This window comes from Alexandromys fortis, unplaced genomic scaffold (assembly GCF_014885135.2).
Source record: "Alexandromys fortis isolate MF-2015 unplaced genomic scaffold, M_Fortis_MF-2015_v1.1 scaffold_75, whole genome shotgun sequence".
Lineage (NCBI taxonomy): Eukaryota > Metazoa > Chordata > Mammalia > Rodentia > Cricetidae > Alexandromys > Alexandromys fortis.
In genome coordinates, this window is record NW_026067956.1 from 1,506,834 (window position 1) to 1,525,471 (window position 18,638).

The 18,638-nt window shown below is 44.0% G+C and overlaps 1 protein-coding gene across 6 annotated transcripts in view; it reads right to left on the minus strand.

The window, feature by feature from the left end:
- The window catches only part of Ints9 (integrator complex subunit 9), an 83,239-nt gene that overhangs the window by 27,442 nt on the left and 37,159 nt on the right, over positions 1-18,638 (minus strand). For all 6 annotated transcript variants that reach the window (XM_050152271.1, XM_050152272.1, XM_050152274.1 and 3 more), the window contains 4 exons: positions 18,114-18,253; positions 15,609-15,695; positions 5,532-5,652; positions 4,752-4,886 (listed from right to left, as the gene is read on the minus strand). In XM_050152271.1, the coding sequence (XP_050008228.1) occupies positions 4,752-4,886; positions 5,532-5,652; positions 15,609-15,695; positions 18,114-18,253 (483 nt within the window). The remainder of the gene's footprint in view (positions 1-4,751; positions 4,887-5,531; positions 5,653-15,608; positions 15,696-18,113; positions 18,254-18,638) is intronic.

Below are 18,638 nucleotides of genomic sequence, written 5' to 3' on the forward strand. Positions count from 1 at the left end.
AGAGAGAGAGAGAGAGAGAGAGAGAGAGAGAGAGAGAGAGAGAGAGAGAGAGAGAGAGAAACAATGGAGACAGCCAATGGAGAAAGACACAGATGCCAGCCCGTTGTGTTCCCTTCTGGCCTCCTGGGGCCAAGTTAAGTGAGCCAGAAGCTCCAACAAATTCAGGGCCTGCTTGTACCTTTCTTGTGGCCCTAGTCGAAATTGTATGACATTTAACTTTCACCATGGAGTATCCACATCAAAGTAGTGCATTAAAAAAACAAACCAAACCAACAAACAACAAAACTTTTGAGAAAATCCAAAAGAAAAAAATTGTCAACAATACAAAGCGAAACCAGGAAAATGAGTGGCTACTTTAAATCTGAACAACAGTTTTAAGGGCTTTAAAACTTAAAATATTTTCTTTAGAGTTATGGGAGGAATGCACATTAGGAGAGCGTGGACAACAAGACCTCGAGAAAACAAAGCAAAGATATGAACTCGATGTAAGTGCTCACAAGACATGAACTTACGAAGAGAATATGGCAGCTATCCATGCAACACAGCCCACTCAGCTAGAACAACAGCAGTCTTGTCATGTGCAGCGAAATGGAGGCAACTGGAACAGTACATTAGGAAATTAGCAGCTACAGAAACACAGAGAGCAAAGTACTCTGTGTTCTCTCTCATGTGCAGAAAGGGAAAAAAAAAAAAAAACCCACACTCCACTCCCCCATCCCAAACCAAAGGAGGACAGTGATTAGAAGGCACTGGGAAGAGGGGTGGTGAGCGCGAGCCAGCAATGGCTGAGTATGATCAATATGTGCTGCATGCAAGTGTGGGAACAGCACGGTGAAATACATCAGTATGTACAATTAATTGTGCTAACAGCAACAAAACCGGGAAATAAAAAAAAAAAAAAACCCAACTCTGTCTAACCCAAGTTTAACCGGATAGAATAGACTAAAAACAAAAATGCAGTAAAATACCATTGGGTATTGAAGGAATGATGACTGCAGAGGCCATTATAACCTATTTAAGATGAAGCACAAAGCACTGCATACCAAATTCCAACAGTTAAACGAAAACAGGAGAGTTAAATGGGGTAGAACAGAGTTAACCCTAATATAAGGAAGGAAGTAAAGGGCAGAACAGACAGAGAACAAATATTCATGTACAGTCTACAGAGCACACGGTTATCTCAGACATTCTATAAGGAGCAGGCCTAAAAAAAAACTCCTTCATAAATAGGTGTGGACCATGAACACACTCATTCAGGGATTACAAAAGCACCGCCTTTAAACTTCACTACAAATCACCACCACCGCCTGTGTGAACAGTGGGACTGAAGACTTCCGCTCTAAGGGGAAGCAAGGGACACAACAGCAGGGCTGCAGATGACACCATTGAAGGGTGCACTGGAGCCACACAGCTGGCATGGAGCCAAGTAAGCGCTGGGAACCTGTGCCCTTCCTTCCTGCTCGGGATACTCTTCTTTGCTAGGGCCTCAGTTTTCTTCTATCTTTCTACCCATACTTACACAAGGCTGCTTTTCTTCCTTTCACAGCCTACTGGTAAATATTTTCCTACTGGCCGATCTTTGGCCCTTGGCCTTTTATTTATACAATCAAAATAAGTATGATGATTCTCCAATTTATTTCTACACTTGCCTTCAACCCAGGTTCCGGTCTTGTACTTCTAGCTAATATTGTCTCTGTTCACATCCATCATTATCTACAACATACTTCTGAGACAGATGATCACCTTGCCAACTCCTTGTCAAATGCATTATCCTTATTCTCAATGTCACTCATGTACAGAATCTTTTACTTCCATTTTTCCTCCCCTGAAGACAGTGGCCACCAGTAATTGCTCTACATTTAAAAATATCATATTGAAATTTGTCATGATTTTGTGGGCATTTGTATGCACTTGTGGCATGGTGAGAGGTCAACCTGTGGGAGTCAGGTCTTCCTTTTTACCATACGGGTCCCAGGTATTGAACTCAGGTCATCAGACTTGGCAGTAGGCGCCATTACCTGGTGAGCCATCTTGTCACCCAGCATTAAAGACTTGCCAATTTTCTTTTTTTTAAGACAGGGTTTCTTTGTGTAGCCTTGGCTGTCTTGGAACTTATGCTGTAGAATTATAGACCAGGCTGGCCTTGAACTCACAGATCCACCTGCCTCTGTCTCCCAACTGCTGTGTTTAAAGGCATGTACTACCATTCTCCGGCTCAGCCTGTGTTTTCTCAAAGCCACCTCTCCACTCCGCTGCTTCCAGTTTAGGCAGAAGCCTCGTACTCTTGTTTTAGAGACCCCTGCAGCAGCTTGTGCTGTGTCTCTCTGCTCGAAGGGGCTCCAATCACGCAGGCCAGAGGACAGCAGACTTTCTGTGAAGCTTAACTTTAAATCTGCCGTCACAGCATATGCCGAGTTCTAAATGATCCACAAACAGGTGTGTCTGTAACCCAATAAAACCTGGCTTATTTCATTAATTAATTTTCTCCCCAGAATAAGTGTGGGCCAGGCACATCCCTGGCAGTTTCTTAACCTCTACAGTGGACCATCATGCTTTTTCAAACTAAAACTTCTTTATTTCCACATATTCAATATAAAACCAACAATATGGGTGAAGGAAAATCTATTTTTCTCCTTTGATACATATAGTACAGGTTGCCAACTAGAAATTAAACCAATTATTCAGGTATGTTGCTCATTATTCTCGAGACCTTATTTTCCCTTTAAATTTATGGCCCTTGTAAGGACAATTTACTGGAAATTACGTCAACTGTACTGTAAAGGTTTTGATCTAAGCAGGACAAATCAGAGCAGTTGGCAGCCAAGTCATCCTCTTGTCTTTTAGGGCAGAATACATCAAGAATGAAAGAAGCTGCCAATAAAAAAATTTGATTCAATGAGGCAGATTATGATGACATTGATGGGATTTTGATCTCAGTAAGCGGGAAGGGCCCAGAATTCTGCTAGCTACAGGAAAACACAGGAACTTGTCTCCTGTAGACCTTGAGAGAAAACTTGGTTATAAAAGAAGGTATGAGTCAGGGGAGATGGTACACTGTCAGGATGATACTCTGGAGGTAGAGGCAGGAGGACAGAGTTCAAGGTCATCCTTAGCTATACAGCCTGGGTCACAGGAGACCCTGTCCCCGCCCCCACAGAAAACATGAATAAACACTGCAGACAGGTAGCAGCACCTAGTGTTTCACACAGGGCACAGAACTGTTTTCTCCTCTTTGAAAATGGAGTAAGATAATTGAGTTAGCCATTCTGTAAGGTGTATAAGTATGCACATACATACAAATATCATGATTAAATCATACATTTATCTGTCACAAATACAGCAAATATTTCTAAAACATGAGGAGCAGAGCACAGGGGAAGCACATCTGAGGCAGGAGGAGGTGGTTGTGGTAGAGCCCAAAGCTACTGACAGGGAGAGGGCAGCTACAAAGGAGGCAGAAGGGCCTGGGCTCCTGGTCTAAGCCTCAACTTCTGTTTTATTATGCAGACAAAAAACATCGTAAGGTTACATTCATAAAGTAACCAATTCCAGATAAAATGTGACAGGTTATCTGTATGTTCAGCAACTGACTACCTAATCTCGAGCACTCTTCCTTTACAACCACAAAAGAACCAGGGCTTAAAAAAAAGAACAAACAAAAAGTTCTCTACAAAACCCAAAGATTAAATATTATATTCATAACAGTGTTTATGTGTAATTTACTGCCAAACATATAATAGCTTCCCTTCCATGTTAAAATACAATGGGGCACTTTTAATCCCAGCGCTTGGGAGGCCGAGGCAGGTGGATCTCCGTCAGCTGAAAGCCAGCCTGGTCTAGACAGTGAGTTCCAGGCCAGCCAGGGCTACACAGTAAGACCCTGTTTCAATCAAACAAAATATACAATAGGGTGGAGCTTGGGAGGTGGCTCAGTGGGTAAAGAGCCTGCAGAATAAGCATAAGGACCTGAGTTCAGATCCCACGCACGCACCCACTTAAAAAGCTGAGTCTGACGTCACATGCCTGTAACCTATCTAGTTGGGGACAGGTGGATCCATGACGCTCACTGGCTAGCCAGTCCAGCAAAATTGGTGAGCTCCAAGTTCAGTGAGAGAGCCTGGCTCTAGGAACCAAGGCAGAGATGGATCAAGAAAAGACACCTGGCCTTGACCGTTTTCCTCATACATGTGTACACACTACAAGAATACACACCACAAATGCACCACAAAACAAAACAACCGGACCTCATCACGGTCTACAATCCTGGCTTCAGATGGACCACCCAGGCTAGACTACCTCCATTCCTCTCGAAATAAACCTGCTGTGCTGCTCGCAGGACTCCTACCGCAGTCTGAAATCACACAGCACACTTCCTTACTCATCTTGGTCTTAGACACTATCGACTGAAGACAAGATGTACAAGCGGAGACCTTGCCTGGTGGTCACTCAACCCTGACACTGAGATCAGTGCCTGAGACCTGCCTTTAGTAAGTACTGCGCAGTTAGTATGTGCTGAAAGAGTCAACAATCTCTATGGCCTACATCAGGAATCATAAACCCAGAGGTGACCTTGAGACAACAGAATTCCTTCCAAGGAAAGCACAATCCTGGCCGTAAGGACTGAACAGTTCTAACTCCCCAGAATATCTAAGAAACAGAGATTATGAAGGTGTAAAACTGCTCACAGTACACTGGGGACATTCTGAATTAGAATCAAACAGGCATATGCTGATGACCAAATGTTAGTTTACCTGAGGGTGTGTGGTAAGCAAGGAGGATCCGGAGACATAAGACACTTTCTCATAATGGGACTGGATAATCCAGTTGGAGCTTCCTAGGGCATAGCCAGAGCTCAGAGGGGTCACCTGAACAGCACCAAAAAGCTCCTAGAAGAAACCACACAGAGAACATGCCAGCTGTCAATAAGCTAAGTCAGTTTAAAGGAAAGAACAACTGAGATGTCCTTATTTGAAAGCAAACTGAAGAAAAAGGGAAGTAACAGTGCCCGTGCAGTGGACAACGGAAGCAATCCTGGAGTCCCTGCCACCTCAGGCTCTGCTCACTGTTTGTCACCAGGGACACAGGGCCTAGGCATTGAGCCAAGGGTCAAAGGCTACTTTTCCTGTCCACTTTAGGTTAGGTTCAGCTCTGAATGGCTCTGTGCAGGCCAACAACAGAGCAGGAATCCTCATCATCTAGGCCAACTCTCCAGTCACCCGTGGCAAACTGCTTCCGTTTCCTATGGCCTACGTCTCAGACAGGCAAAGCTGTGTCTGGTTTCTAGGGTGACAGGACGGGACAGGTCTCCAGACTCATGGCTAACTGGCCGTTCTAACTGGTGTCAGGGAATGGGGGTGACAAACGAGTACCACCGAAAAGCGAGGAGAGTGGAGAAAAATCTGCCGACATCCCTTTTTCCTGGAATCAGCACAAAGGTGACAGGGCAGCTTGACAAAGAGAGCCACACGTCCCCAGGGACTCAACACAGGGGCGGCCCTCATGAAAGCACTCACAAGGGTTTCAACACTCACAATTTTTTGAGAATATCCCACCAGCTGGATTTTACTCAGGGCAGAGTTCACCTCCTGCATTGTGTAGCATCTTCTCCAGGTTGACACTTCCACTGCATCCTTGAGAGGAGAAGGCAGCAGCCTGCAAGCAAACCACAATGTCAATCGCCAGGTGAACATGCCGCCAATTAATAGATATTTCTAGTCATATGACCACTTTACTTAAGTGGGTCAGTTTATTGGCATAGGCTGCTCATGGGTTCTTTTATAATCATCATTTATATGATGCTAGTATTATTGTCTCTTCTCTCTTATTCTAATAATTTGAGTCTTTTCTTTTTTTTTTCTGTCAATTTTATTGATAAAAAAACCCAAACAAACAAACAAACAAACAAAAAAACCAGGATGTATGTAGTGGCTCAGTGGGTAATAGTGCTGAACAAGCTTCATGACCCGAGCTCAATCCCTGAAATCTAGGTAAAACTCTGCATGTAGTGGTGGGCATCTGTAATCCCAGGACTCTGTGACATGGAGAAAGAGACAGGAGAATCGGCAGGCCATGGGCCAGCTGGCCGAGAGTATGCAGTGTAGTGGCAGAAGTGAGGGGCCCGGCCTTAAGGAGGTGGAAGGTGAGAACCAATTTCCAAAAGTTGACCTGACTTCCACACAGGCACCACGGCACCCACATACCCACACCTACTTTTAAATCTTTTGATTTTGTTATTTTTTCCTATTATGTTTTTATTTCCATTTTAATTATGATTTTTTTTTTAAAAGACAAGGTTTCTCTGTTTAACATCTCTGATTGTCTTGGAACTTGCTCTGTAGACCTAGCTGGCCTCAAACTCAGAGATCTGCCTACTTCTGTCTCCCGAGTGCTGGGATTAAGGCGTCCACCACCATCTGGCTAGTTATGATTATTTTGAGCCTAGGATGATAATCCCAGCAGTCCAATTGGACTGTCCAGTCCATTCACATTTACTTTTTATTACTGAGAGAGTTGGACTATATCTTCCACTTTAATTTTTGTTGTATGTCCCATTTCTTTGTTGTCCCTCTATCCTTCCTTTACTACTTTCTTTTGTACTAATTTTTGATGAAGCTTTTAAATTTATAATTCCCATCATTTTTGAGTTATACTTTAAAAATGATTTATTTAAAAAATGATTTATTTCAGCCAGGCAGTGGTAGTGAATGCCTTTAATCCCAGCACTCAGAAGGCAGAGGCAGGTGGATCTCTGTTGAGTTCAAGGACAGCCTGGTCTACAAAGCAAGTTCCAGGCTACACAGAAAAACCTTGCCTTGAAAAACCAAAATAAATAAATGTTTTTCCATTTTTAATTTCATGTGCATGTGCATCATGTGGGTGGGTGATACCAACAAGACCAGAAGAGGGAGCCAGATCCCCTGGAACTGGAGTTATAGGCAGTTATGAGCGGCCATGTGAATGCTGGGTACCAAAACCAGGTCCTCTGCAAGAACAGCAGGTACTCTTAACCACTGAGCTTCTCTCTCCAGCCCCTTAACACTTTAACACAGAACATTTCTACTTGAGCGATATCCCTGTCCTGTTGTTTCCGTCCCACAGGCCCTTGCACACTGTAGATTATGCTCTGCCTCTGAGCTATACCCCAGACCAGGCATTTCTACTTAACACCTCACATTCTTTTTGTGTTCATAAAAGATAAATGTGACTGCTAATACAACCATCAATAAAACATCTCTTTGATGAACAAACATTCTTGTTCTAAAAAGTATGAGGAATAATCTGGAAGACTGATCTGTTAGAGGCTGGCTATACAATCTAGGTTGAAGTACTTCTGGTGAACTGAACACACACAGGCTCTACTGTCCCCCAAACACACTGAGCAGCAGAGTGACATATAGTGAGGGTGTTAATCCCCCCTCCCCACTCCCGATAAGGTTTCTTTGTATAGTCCTGGCTATCCTGGAAGTAGCTCTGTAGACCAGCCTGCCCTTGAACTCAAGAGATCTGCCTGTCTCTGCCTCCTGAGTTCTGGGTTTAGGATATGAGCCACCACCGCTAGTCAAATCTATTTTCTTAAGAAATATAAAATTGTCCTCAGGCTCCATAGGGTATTGGTAACAGGAATCCCTGACACATACCAAAATCTGTGGATGCTCAACTCCCTTCTACAAAATAGCACAGTGTTTATAAAGTCATGGGCAAATTCTCCAATATATTTTATGATTCTTTAAAAAATTAGAGGTAAGTCTTGCCATGTAACTGACAGTAGGCCTGAACTTCAGGGCCCAATAAAGCAATTTTCTTATTTCAGCAGTGTGTTCTAGTAATTTGGACAGGTCTACTTACTACTTTAGGTCATCTCTAGGTTACTGATCATACATAGTGTATGGTCATAGTGCAACATAAAAGTACTGCAAATGGCTTTACTATTCAGGGAATAATAGTTTCCATCAGCAGTTGGTTGAATTCATTGAGTACAAAACTCCCAGATAAACACGACTAACTGTATACAGTAATATATGGTGTATACATATATAATATTTGTCTGTGTGTATGTATATTTACATAGATACACACAACAGTGCCTAAATTCTTTGGATAGCTTATTCTAGTGCCTTATATACTGTTAATGTCTCATAGATCTCAGAGTACCTGTCATTTCTCTACTCGGAAATGTTTATAGATTCTCTTTTCATAAAAGTTTGACAACTACATTCTCGCAAATTATCTAGGATTTTTTTTGTAAGCTATACAAAAGTCTTAAATTAGGGGTAGTCAAATGTACTGTTAGCATTTTAATAAAACTTCATTATTCTTTGGTTTAATGCTAAGACTTAGAGCTTTTGTCTTTTTCTTGGTGTACACTGGCTGATTTTCACCAAGCCAGGTATTTTTGTTTACCCCATTACTCGTTCCAGAATGGTTTCTTGCTACTCTGAACCAACCTAGCCTACAAAGTCCTAGCCCTGGGCTGTAAGCTCAAATTCAGGGGTTCTATGTCTTAAAATTTGGTAGAACTTTCCCCTGACACTGGGTCTCTCTGTCATATATACCTATCTCCTAACTTCTTGTCAGACTGAGCTTTCCCTAAGCCTCCTATGTGTATGTGAGGTCACACTTACAGCAGGGCACTTAGAGACCCACTTAAAGCCATTAGGATTATTAGCTGATTTGGGATAAGTAGGATAAGGAAACCCAGAGGGAACTGGTTCTGTTTCTGGCTTTCTAATTTATCAAAGTCAAATTTTCATAGCCTAAATTTTTCATAAGTACTTTCTCGTTTCATTCTTTTCTTATCGTACTTGAGTGCCCAATAAACTTCTTTCCCGGGCTGCTGACATTGAGCCAAAGTTCTGCTGCCTCTTCCCGCATCTTACCAGCACAACCAGCAACCTAAGATCACGGGTTTTTGTTAAAGAGTTAAGACCTTTAGGCCCATAGGGACCACTTAAAGGCAGACAATGAACACATTGATCGGGTTCTGAGTGTTCGTTGAACAAATGGGCAGAATATAAGAGCAGAAGCTGTGTCTACTCTCAGTAAAGACCATGTGACATCAGTGCCACAGGGATGGGTTGGAGGTAGTCTGGATGCTCTATACTGAGCTTCTCAAAAGTGCAGCTCAAACCAGACATGTCTCAATATTAACTGGGAACACTACAATCCCTGAACTTTTGTTTCAGACCCAACTGTCTCTAGAAAAAACAAAGGCAATTACTATGGTCAGCAAAGCATGATACACATTATTCGAGAGGGGGGTCCAGATGATCTCTGCCTCAACTCTACAGTCACCAAAAGAAAACCAAGCAAACTCTTCTTTATGTTTTGGTTTTTAAGTGGACTTATTGAGCAGGACAGACTCATGGACAGATGAACCACACCAATTCTGAGTCTCAGTAGGAAATAATAGAAAGGTATTTTTCCCATCAACATCTTTGGAGTTTGGGTACCATGAATTGGTCCCTCGAAGGTTAACTTGTTGACTTAAAACTTGGGATCACAAGGCTCAACAGTCTGCACTCCATCAAAGTACAGCCATTCTGTGAAGACCCACCTTGAGGAGCCCTTCCCATAGGTATCTTCTAAAATTGTAATGTATGTGTTCTTAGAGATAATTCAATTCTATGTATTTTACAGAAGAGGCCATCAAGTCTCAAAAAGCATGGCTGATAATGTTAAAGCAGAGGCAAGTGTGGGCTCTCATTGCTTTTAACAGGAAGGGTGGCATCTCAGATGAATTTGGCCTAGAAGGCAGGTGTGCTCTGGCTGCCATAATTAGTCGCTTTTTATCACTGTTGTAAAACTGGAAGAAACATAAGGAAGAAAAGGTTTATTTTGGCTTATGGTTGGTTCCAGAGGGTCAGAGATTAGAGTTTGTAATGGTGGGGGAGGCACAGCAGTAGAAACAGGAAGCAGAGAGACTAAGCAGGAGGTAGAGAGATGCTAGAAACCCTCAAAGCCTGCCCCCAGAGGTGTGCAAGATCACACCCTCTAAAGGTCTGTTCCATGATGATGTACTTCCGCCAGCAATGCTGCAACGCCTATACATCGCATAACCACTCAAACAGCACCAGCAACTGGGGAGCAAATGTACAAATACATGAGTCTATGGGGGATATTTCTCAATGCAAACCACAACACCAAATGTTATTAAAGTGGGTAAGAACTGGTTTCTCTCTGTGTGTCTTTCTCTGTCTCTCTTTTCCTTTGAGACAAGGGGTTCTCTGTGTAACAGCCTTAGTTGTCCTGAACTCATGCTGCTGACCAGGCTGGCCTCGAACTCAGAGATCCACCTGCCTCTGCCTCCCCGGAGTGCTGGGATTAAAGGCGTGTGCCACCACCACCAAGTAGGTAAGAACTATTTTAAGAAGCTTACCAGTACTCATTTGATCTACTCAATACCCTGCAAAGTGGTTAACATCCATCTCAATTTTACAAATGAGAAAATAGAGCTTAGAAGAAACGAACTGATTCAGCTACCAAGAAACTGAGCTAAATTCTCCCTCCCTTCTGTGTGACTGCTAAGCCCATACTTTCCAAATTTCATCCTATTATATAGTTAGGCCTGATAAATTCCTCAGCAAATAGCCGAGGAATGTCAGAGCGAAAGAATAACACCTTTAATATGCATTGGAAGCCGGCAAACCTTCCTCTTATGTTCTTAACTCCTTAACGCTTATGAGATTATGACAATATCTTATGATTTTTATCATGTTTTTTAAAATGCAGAATCTCACTAGTATCCCAGTTTGCCCTTGAACGTTTCTCCTGCCTCTGATCCCTACCTACCGGGTGCCAGAATTACAGGTGTGCACCATCACACCTAGTAATGCCTAATAAAAATTTATTCTTAATTATGACTATGGAATCTAACCTCATAAAATATCCATATTAAAAATACCAGACACCAGAGTAGCTTCTTAGGTGGAACATTTTGCTTTAAAACTGCTCATTAAAAATCTAACCTTTAAGGTTTATGTAAGAAAATTCCATTGTGTGGGTTTTCTCTTCAAAACTCCATTTCTTTTTTTCAGGAAGAGTATACTGTAGTGTCAAAATTAGGAAGAAGGATAGCTAACATCTTCTGCATAAATCTCAGGGACATGTCAACTGAGGCAGAAAGTCACACAACTGTCGAAAGCAAGACTGATAGGATTTTTGAATATACATCCTAATAATAAATCAAATGTGAATTCAAACCAACTCCAAATGATTTAACAGAAATTGTCAGATTTTTTTTTTAACAATGAGCTTGAGAATTTTTAATTTATTGTTTTCGTTACTTGCTGGCCTTATTACTAACTCCAACTACTTACATGCATTAATTCTAGGCACTTGACCAAGATCTATTTTGAGAATCCCTGTGTAGTTTGAAGTAAAATTAGGGGGCTCAAGTTTCAAATCCGACACCCAGTGATTTGCTTGAATCACACAGGATTTTATTTTAATGTGTAAGCCAACACTTAAAAAAGATTTTTAAAAAATCACTTATAAAGCAGCCAGATTTGAACTTCTTAAAAAAAAAAAAAAGAAAAAAGAAAAAGGAAAGGAAAAAAGGGTAGATTTAGCGGCTCACATTTCTAAACAACCAAGACACACTCAGTGTGCCCCCAGATGCTTCAATCAAGAATGTGAAAACCAGTCCAGGCCCTATATCATGCCTCTCTTTTAGAAAAGTCATGGATTGCATCCCTGAGGGGAAACATTCAATAAACTAGGCCATAGAAACCCAGTTCTCAGTGCAGCATGCCTTGGTCCCTCAGAACACCAGGTATCAGAGGAACCCAAAGGTAGAAGGCATCCTTCAGCACCCAACCCTTCAGCCGACCAACAAGCACTTCTAGTACCTAGCCCAAGGGGAAACTCTAGACTCTGCTGTCTGATACCAATTAAAGAATAAAGAGCCTTTAAGTTCTGCTTCCTTTTTTAAAAAGAATTTTTTCTCTGGGCTATAACAGTACCCCCACCCCAACAGACACACACACAGATGTGTTTCCTCGAGTGGGAAGGGAGAGCCACAGATTGATATAGAATGTCCTCTATTATTTCCTATCTTATTTTTGGGACAAAAATCTCACAGAACCTGGAGCTTGCTATTTACGCTAGATTTGCAGGCTAGCCGGCAGCTGGGGTCTGCCTGTCTCTGTCCACCCCTCCCCCAGCACCGGGTCACAGATGTACCGTGCCGAGGTGGGAATGCGTGCTTGCGGAGAAGGTGCTTTCCTTACCTAATGAGTTATCGCCAGCCTCAAAGAGTGCTCCAGTTTTCATGCCGGTTCTAATATTTGTGCTGAGTTTATCCAGGATAGAAAAAGGACAAAGCTGGAGATTTTGCTTTCTCACTTCAGCATAGTCTTTCCAATAATGAAACCATCCCCTTTGCCATCAATAATGAAGGCCCATCATGTGTTCCAAAGCCAAAATGCAAGACCCACTCAGGGCCAGAATGCACAGGGATCTTCTCCAGCAGTGTGCAGTGTCTCTACTCCTCTTCCAAGGTGCCTTTTCCTTTTCTACTTTTTGTCCACCGGTTGGTGGTTCTGTTTCAACTAACACTTTTTGCTGAGCATCTCCAGAGCTCTGCCCTTACCCTCCCTTCTTTCCAGCTCCATCCACTCTTCCTAATACATGTTGACACTACTCGGGGAGCAAGTTATGTTTTACAATAAGTGGGTGGTAAGGAGGGGGGAAAAGGGACTTTGCTCAAGGTCACAGAGAAGGCAAATGAAGACTCTGAAGATTTGGTCCAGGGTTTGGGAAGTCAGGCACACTGACCTTTGAATACTACTTCTGATGTGCCAAAACGATTTGCAGCTGAGTACACAGGACATAAACTTAACAAGAGGAAATAAGTAAGGGAGGCAAGGCGTAACGGTCTATTCCAGGGAAAGATAACACAACCTTATGATTTTTAAGGAGGGAGGTTATTGAGACCTGGAGTCCCATGGGGTCCAGTGTGCTCAAGGCAGACTGTGGCACAGTTAAGGGCTGAGAAGAAAGGGAGCTGACACTTTAAAAGAAAAACGAGGGGATATGACCATGTATCACTGTGTGGGAGTGGCCAGATGAAGGAGGCCATTTAAACAGAGATAAGACAGTTTGGCTGTGGGTACATCCAGGCTATGTGAAGACACTCACACACCATCCTACCAACCAAGGAGACATCCAGAAGATCCAAGCAAGACAGGAGGAAGGGTGCAGCATGCTTGCTTCCCTTACCACCACACAAGGGGGCCTGCAGGACACGCCCTCAAAGAGAGACTTGTGGGAGTATGAACTCTGTAGCCCCGAATTACCGGGACCTATCACTTCACTGGCGGGATGACCTTGGGGAGGTTAAGAATGTCTTTGGCACTTCTCTCCTGCAAACTGTAACAAGGCCGCTGCTTACCTCACCAAATTATTAGTTCTCCTTTGTAACGTATTTAGAACACTGTCTGGCAGAAAAAGCAAGCCACAGGTTAAATAAGCAGCACACACAAGGAACACAGAGGAGACTTAAACTCTAGAACACAAAAACAGGGTAACCCCGCTACACACACACTCTCTCACAGAAAGACCGGCAAAATCAAACACATTCGGTAGCCAAGGTGACTGCCATTATCACTGATCTGGGGGTGAAGGTCAGGGAAACAGGAAAAGGGGGCAGGATCAGGAATGCTCAGGAAGCACAGACTTATTTGAACTCCAGGCTTTCCTGCTAAGGTGGGCGGGGCATAACGGCAGCAGCAGGGGTTGAACAGAGTCTAAGCCAAAGCTGGCTGGTGTCCTCTGCACTGCTGGTGGAAGTCAAAGTGGACGAGGAGTCAAGCCATCCCTTGCTCCTTCCTGGTCCTTCTCCTTTCCATAACCTCTGACATTAGTCTCTTGGTCCTTGCACGTCACTCTGGCTAAACTCTAGGGATAGTCACACCCAGGGCTCATCTCCATTTTACCACTTGCTTTCCCTTGTCTCTTCTTGTACATGGTTTCTAGTATGTACCTCTGACAGACTCAGAATTTGTTTATGCAGCCCAGGCTGGCATGGCTTGCAGTCTTCTTGTCTCTCACTCCAGAGTGCTGGGACTACAGGCATGTTGTCACCACCACCAGCAAACCTGTGTTTTGGGAAACACCCCTTGTCCCTAGGCTTCCACTCTCCTTCCTGTTTATTATCTTGCAGGTCCCTTTAAATCCCAGCTCAGAAGCTTCTCTGAAGCTGTAATCTTCTTCATGCTCACTACTACCACCCTAATTCAGGTTTTTGTTATCTGTTCTGGAATGATCCCCCTGCTGGTTTCCCAGTGTCCATCTCTGCACGCTGCCTCACTCCCATGCTACTTCCAGAGTTCCTTTCTTCAAAAACAAATATGGTCAGGTCATGTCATTCTCCTTACAAGCCTTACTCCTGACCTGCACATACTCAATGGGGGAGTGGGGGAGCCAACCTCAACCTCACAGGTAAGGGACTGCATACCCCCACTAAACCTGCCCTTTACCTCTCTACCCACACTCATCAACACTGAATTTCTCACCATCCCATGACATGAAAGCTGGGCTCCTCTTCACAACTGGAGTGTGGTGTATATGTGTGTGTGTGTGTGCACGCATGCAAGTGTGTGTGCGCAGGTGTGGTGTACATGCACATGTTCACATGTGTGTAGACATTCTGGTGTGCATATGTGTGGAGACCCAAAGCTGACCCAAAGCGTCTTCCTCAATGGCTCTCCCTTTATTTACTGATGTTGGGCCTCTGGGCTGAACCCAGAGCTTATCAGTTCCATCCAGTCTAGCCAGTTTGCTCCAGGCAGCCTGTCTCTGCTTCCCATGTGCTGGGATGACCTGCACCCTCTTAGATGTGTTTTGGGGATCTCAACTATGATCCTCATGAAGGCTGGGCCTCTTGCTGAACCCAGAGTTTATCAGTTCTACCCAGTCTAGCCAGCTTGCTCCAGGGAGCCTGTCTCTGCCTCCTAAGCGCTGGGATGACCTGCTTACTCTTACATGTGTTTTGGGGTTCTCAACTATGATCCTCATGAATGTGGGGACTTTATCCACTGAGCTACCACCCCAGCCCCCAGACTTTATATAAGAAAATCTTTTCCTCCAGTTGTTTGACATCTTCTAAGAAATGTTCACCTCAGCTTCCTCAAGTAGCAAACATTATTTTCTTACTCTAAAAAATATTTGAGTATTTATTGTGGTATGATGTTTGTGCATGGGAGTATATGTGACAAGACCTGTGCAGAAGTCAGAGGCCAACCTGTGAGGTTTGGTTCTCTCCTCCTACCATGCAGGTCTTGGGGATCAAATTCAGGTCTTCAGGCTTGCTGGCAAGCAACTTCACCCACGGAGCCATCTTGCCATCCGTAGCTTTTTACTGTCTGAGTGTCAACAGCACTGTGGTGAATCTCTCTTAAGACATTCCTGGCAAGACCCAAGTGACCTGAATCATGAGACCCAGAATCTCCATGTGCAGCCAAAGCTCCCACACCCAGCGTGGAGCTTGACTCTGTGAGTTAAATGAAGCCCCTTCACCTTTCATCCTAACAAGGTCTGTGTTGAAGCATAAAATGAGACCCAAAGAGCCTCATGAAGCTCTGTAGCCAACAAGGAGAGGGTATTCTCACCGCTGTATATCCTTATTCTTCCACAAGGAGGCAGACTGGGCCTTTGGCACTCTTTCGATGAAATTCACCAGCTCTTCCATGAGAAGCCTGCGTTGAAACAAAGCATGAAGAATATTGGAGGACAATTTGCTGCTAACACTGTAGCCTGGAGAGGTGGATTTGCCCACCTCCCTCTAGCCTGTCTCATGAGACACTTTAAACTGATGCAAGAAGCTGATGATTGCTTTGGGAATCAGAAGCGCTTCACTTAGAGGGAGACCTCAAGAGTTAGCTTGAAATCTGCCCAAAGATCAGCAGCGGGACAGACCTCTGCCATCCCGAGGTGGCAAACCGAATACAGGCAAGGGAGTCCAAGGAGTGCCGCATCCAGTGGGCCCTGGGCTGAATGGATACTGAAAAACAGAGATAATCAAAAAGCTAGAGATAGAGCTGAGCCTGTCATTCCAGCACTTGTGATGCTGAGGCAGGAGAACTGCCATGAGTTTTAGGCAACAGAATGAGACTGACCTCCCGCCCCCCCCCCCCACCATATACTCACTTTCCCACCCACCTAGAAATACATTTTCAACATCTGAATCTAGTTCATGCTCTAATACAGCCAACCCACACTGGTTAATAGCCTCTCTGTACAAATGCATAGACAACAGCAATATACAAATTTGATGGCAATAGAAACTCAAAACAGGTAGTGTGGTGTTCATCTGTTTCCCTAACTACTTCTGTCCCCAGGGGGAGTGCTGGCAAGCTCTGAGCCCCAGGCTCATTAGTGCTCTGGGATGCCCCACAGAACCCATCCTTTCTCAGCCTACAGCCCAATACTCGCAGCTCTTTCTCTCACTACACTGCTGCCTTGTTTTCCTACAATGGCCCTCTCTGGTCTCCAGAATCCCTCACTGTCTTTGTGTGCACTGCAGGTGATATTTTCACACTGAAGACTCTTTCACTTCTCATCACTAGTTCATCCTGCTGGACAGCTGTAAGACAACCTAACAGCTTACAGCACTCCTCCAACCTGAACATTGGATTCTAAAAGTTTTAACTTACTCGGTTATTTCAAAACAATACATTATGGATTTTTATTACCCCAGTAATAATTTTCCTTACGTGTTTTTTTTCCTTTTCTCTCAGCAACTGATTCTATGATAACTTGTAGCAGTCACCTATACTGTGAAGGCTTAGAGAAACATGACCTTTTTGGTTGACTAAAGATTATAATAAAGATTGTAATTTAGTTTGTTTGCTTGTTTGTTTTTTTAAAACAGGGTTTTTCTGTGTTGCTTTGGAGCCTGTCCTGGAACTAGCTCTTGTAGACCAGGTTGGCCTCGAACTCAAAGAGATCTGCCTGCCTCTGCCTCCCAAGTGCTGGGATTAAAGGCGTGCACCACCAACGCCCAGCATTTGCTTGTTTTTTTGAAACAAGGTTTCTCTGTAGCCTTGGCTTTCCTGAAACTCACTGTGAAGACCAGGATGGCCTTGAATTTAAAGATCCACCTGCCCACACCTGCCTCTGCTTGTGCGGGGATTAAAGGTGTGTGCCCACACCTCGGCCTGACTGTAAGTTTTATTTTTTAAGATTTATTTATTTTCGTAGCTGGAGAGATGGCCCAAGAGTTTAGGACACTTGTTGCTTCCGTATAGGACTTAGGTTCAGTTCCCAGCACCCACATGGTGGTTCACAACTATCTGAAACTTCAGTTCTAGGGGATCTGATACATCCTACCAACCTCTACAGGAACCAAGCACAGGAGTGGTGCAGAGATATACACACAGGCAAAACACTGGACAGATAAAAGAAATCATCTAAAAAGTTTCTTCATTTTCTTAACGCGTACACACATATATGAGTGTGCATGCCTACATATGCATGCCTGCTCGCACAGGGGCCCATTGAGCCAGGAGCAAGATCCCCTGGAACAGAAGTCATAGGTGGTTGTGAACTGCCTGATGTGGGTGCTGGGAACTGAGCCCAGGTCTTCTCCAGGAGCAGGAAGCCTTCTAACTGCTGAGTTATCTCTCCAGGCGCAGGACTGCTTAGTCTTAAATCCTCAGAGCGCTACATTTCACTCTGTCACCAGGGAAGGACAACTTAACTGCTTAATTACTCTTCTTTCCTTGCTTTCTACAAGCCGCCTCTATTAATAGCCCGCAGTAAATCAAGAAAAGGGGATATTTTCAAAGCAAAGCAGTACAGTTTCTCTTTCTTCGTTTAAATATGCCAAGTTCCCCTGCTCTGAAGCTCTTTGCTCTGGATCTCTGTGGCATCTTCCTAGGCCTCTGTCCTATCTAGCATCATCTACAGAGGGGTTGCCTAGGAACACTCCTCTCAGTTACGCTAAAAGAAAGAATGGGGCTGCCGGGGCACCGGTCTCCAGGGATCTCCACTGAGCATTCTTGTGTCTGGAGAGCAGCCTACTCTTCCCTGATCCTGGGCAAGAAATCCAAACCCTCTTGATAACCCACTCAACAGCGGCCGCTGAAGGAGCTTGGCAGCCATACCGCTCTCACCTGCCGATCTGCATGGTGGGTTCTGTGGCATACACTGTGCCCGTGAATCCCGTGTGCTCGGTGATGTAGGGCAGCGCCATCATGCAGTGATAGTTAGAGATGAGAATCACATCGACTGTAGACAGGTCTATTAGCTCGGTCTGAAGAGAGAGGGAGAGGTGATGGGTGTCTGTGCCGGGCACACAGATCAGCAGGACGCGACTGACAAATGATGCTGTCAGAGTGCAGAGTAGGAGTTTCGGTTCTTCGGAATAATGAGGCCTTTCCCGCAACACAGCGGATGTGTCCTGATATGGACAGCAGATAGCGGGGTAGGATGGCGAGCTGCGAGAATGTGGCTGGCTCACCAGGATCACTCTGATCTTACAACTTTAGCAAATAGTCAAAGAGAAAGACAACAATATTTTTTCATTATTGTATTTTAACTTTGACTTTTTAATGTTTGACCACCGTATTCATAGAGGAGAAAACAAGAGAATGGCAGTCACTTCTTAGAACTCCAAAGGGGCTTCTTTTTTTCTTTCC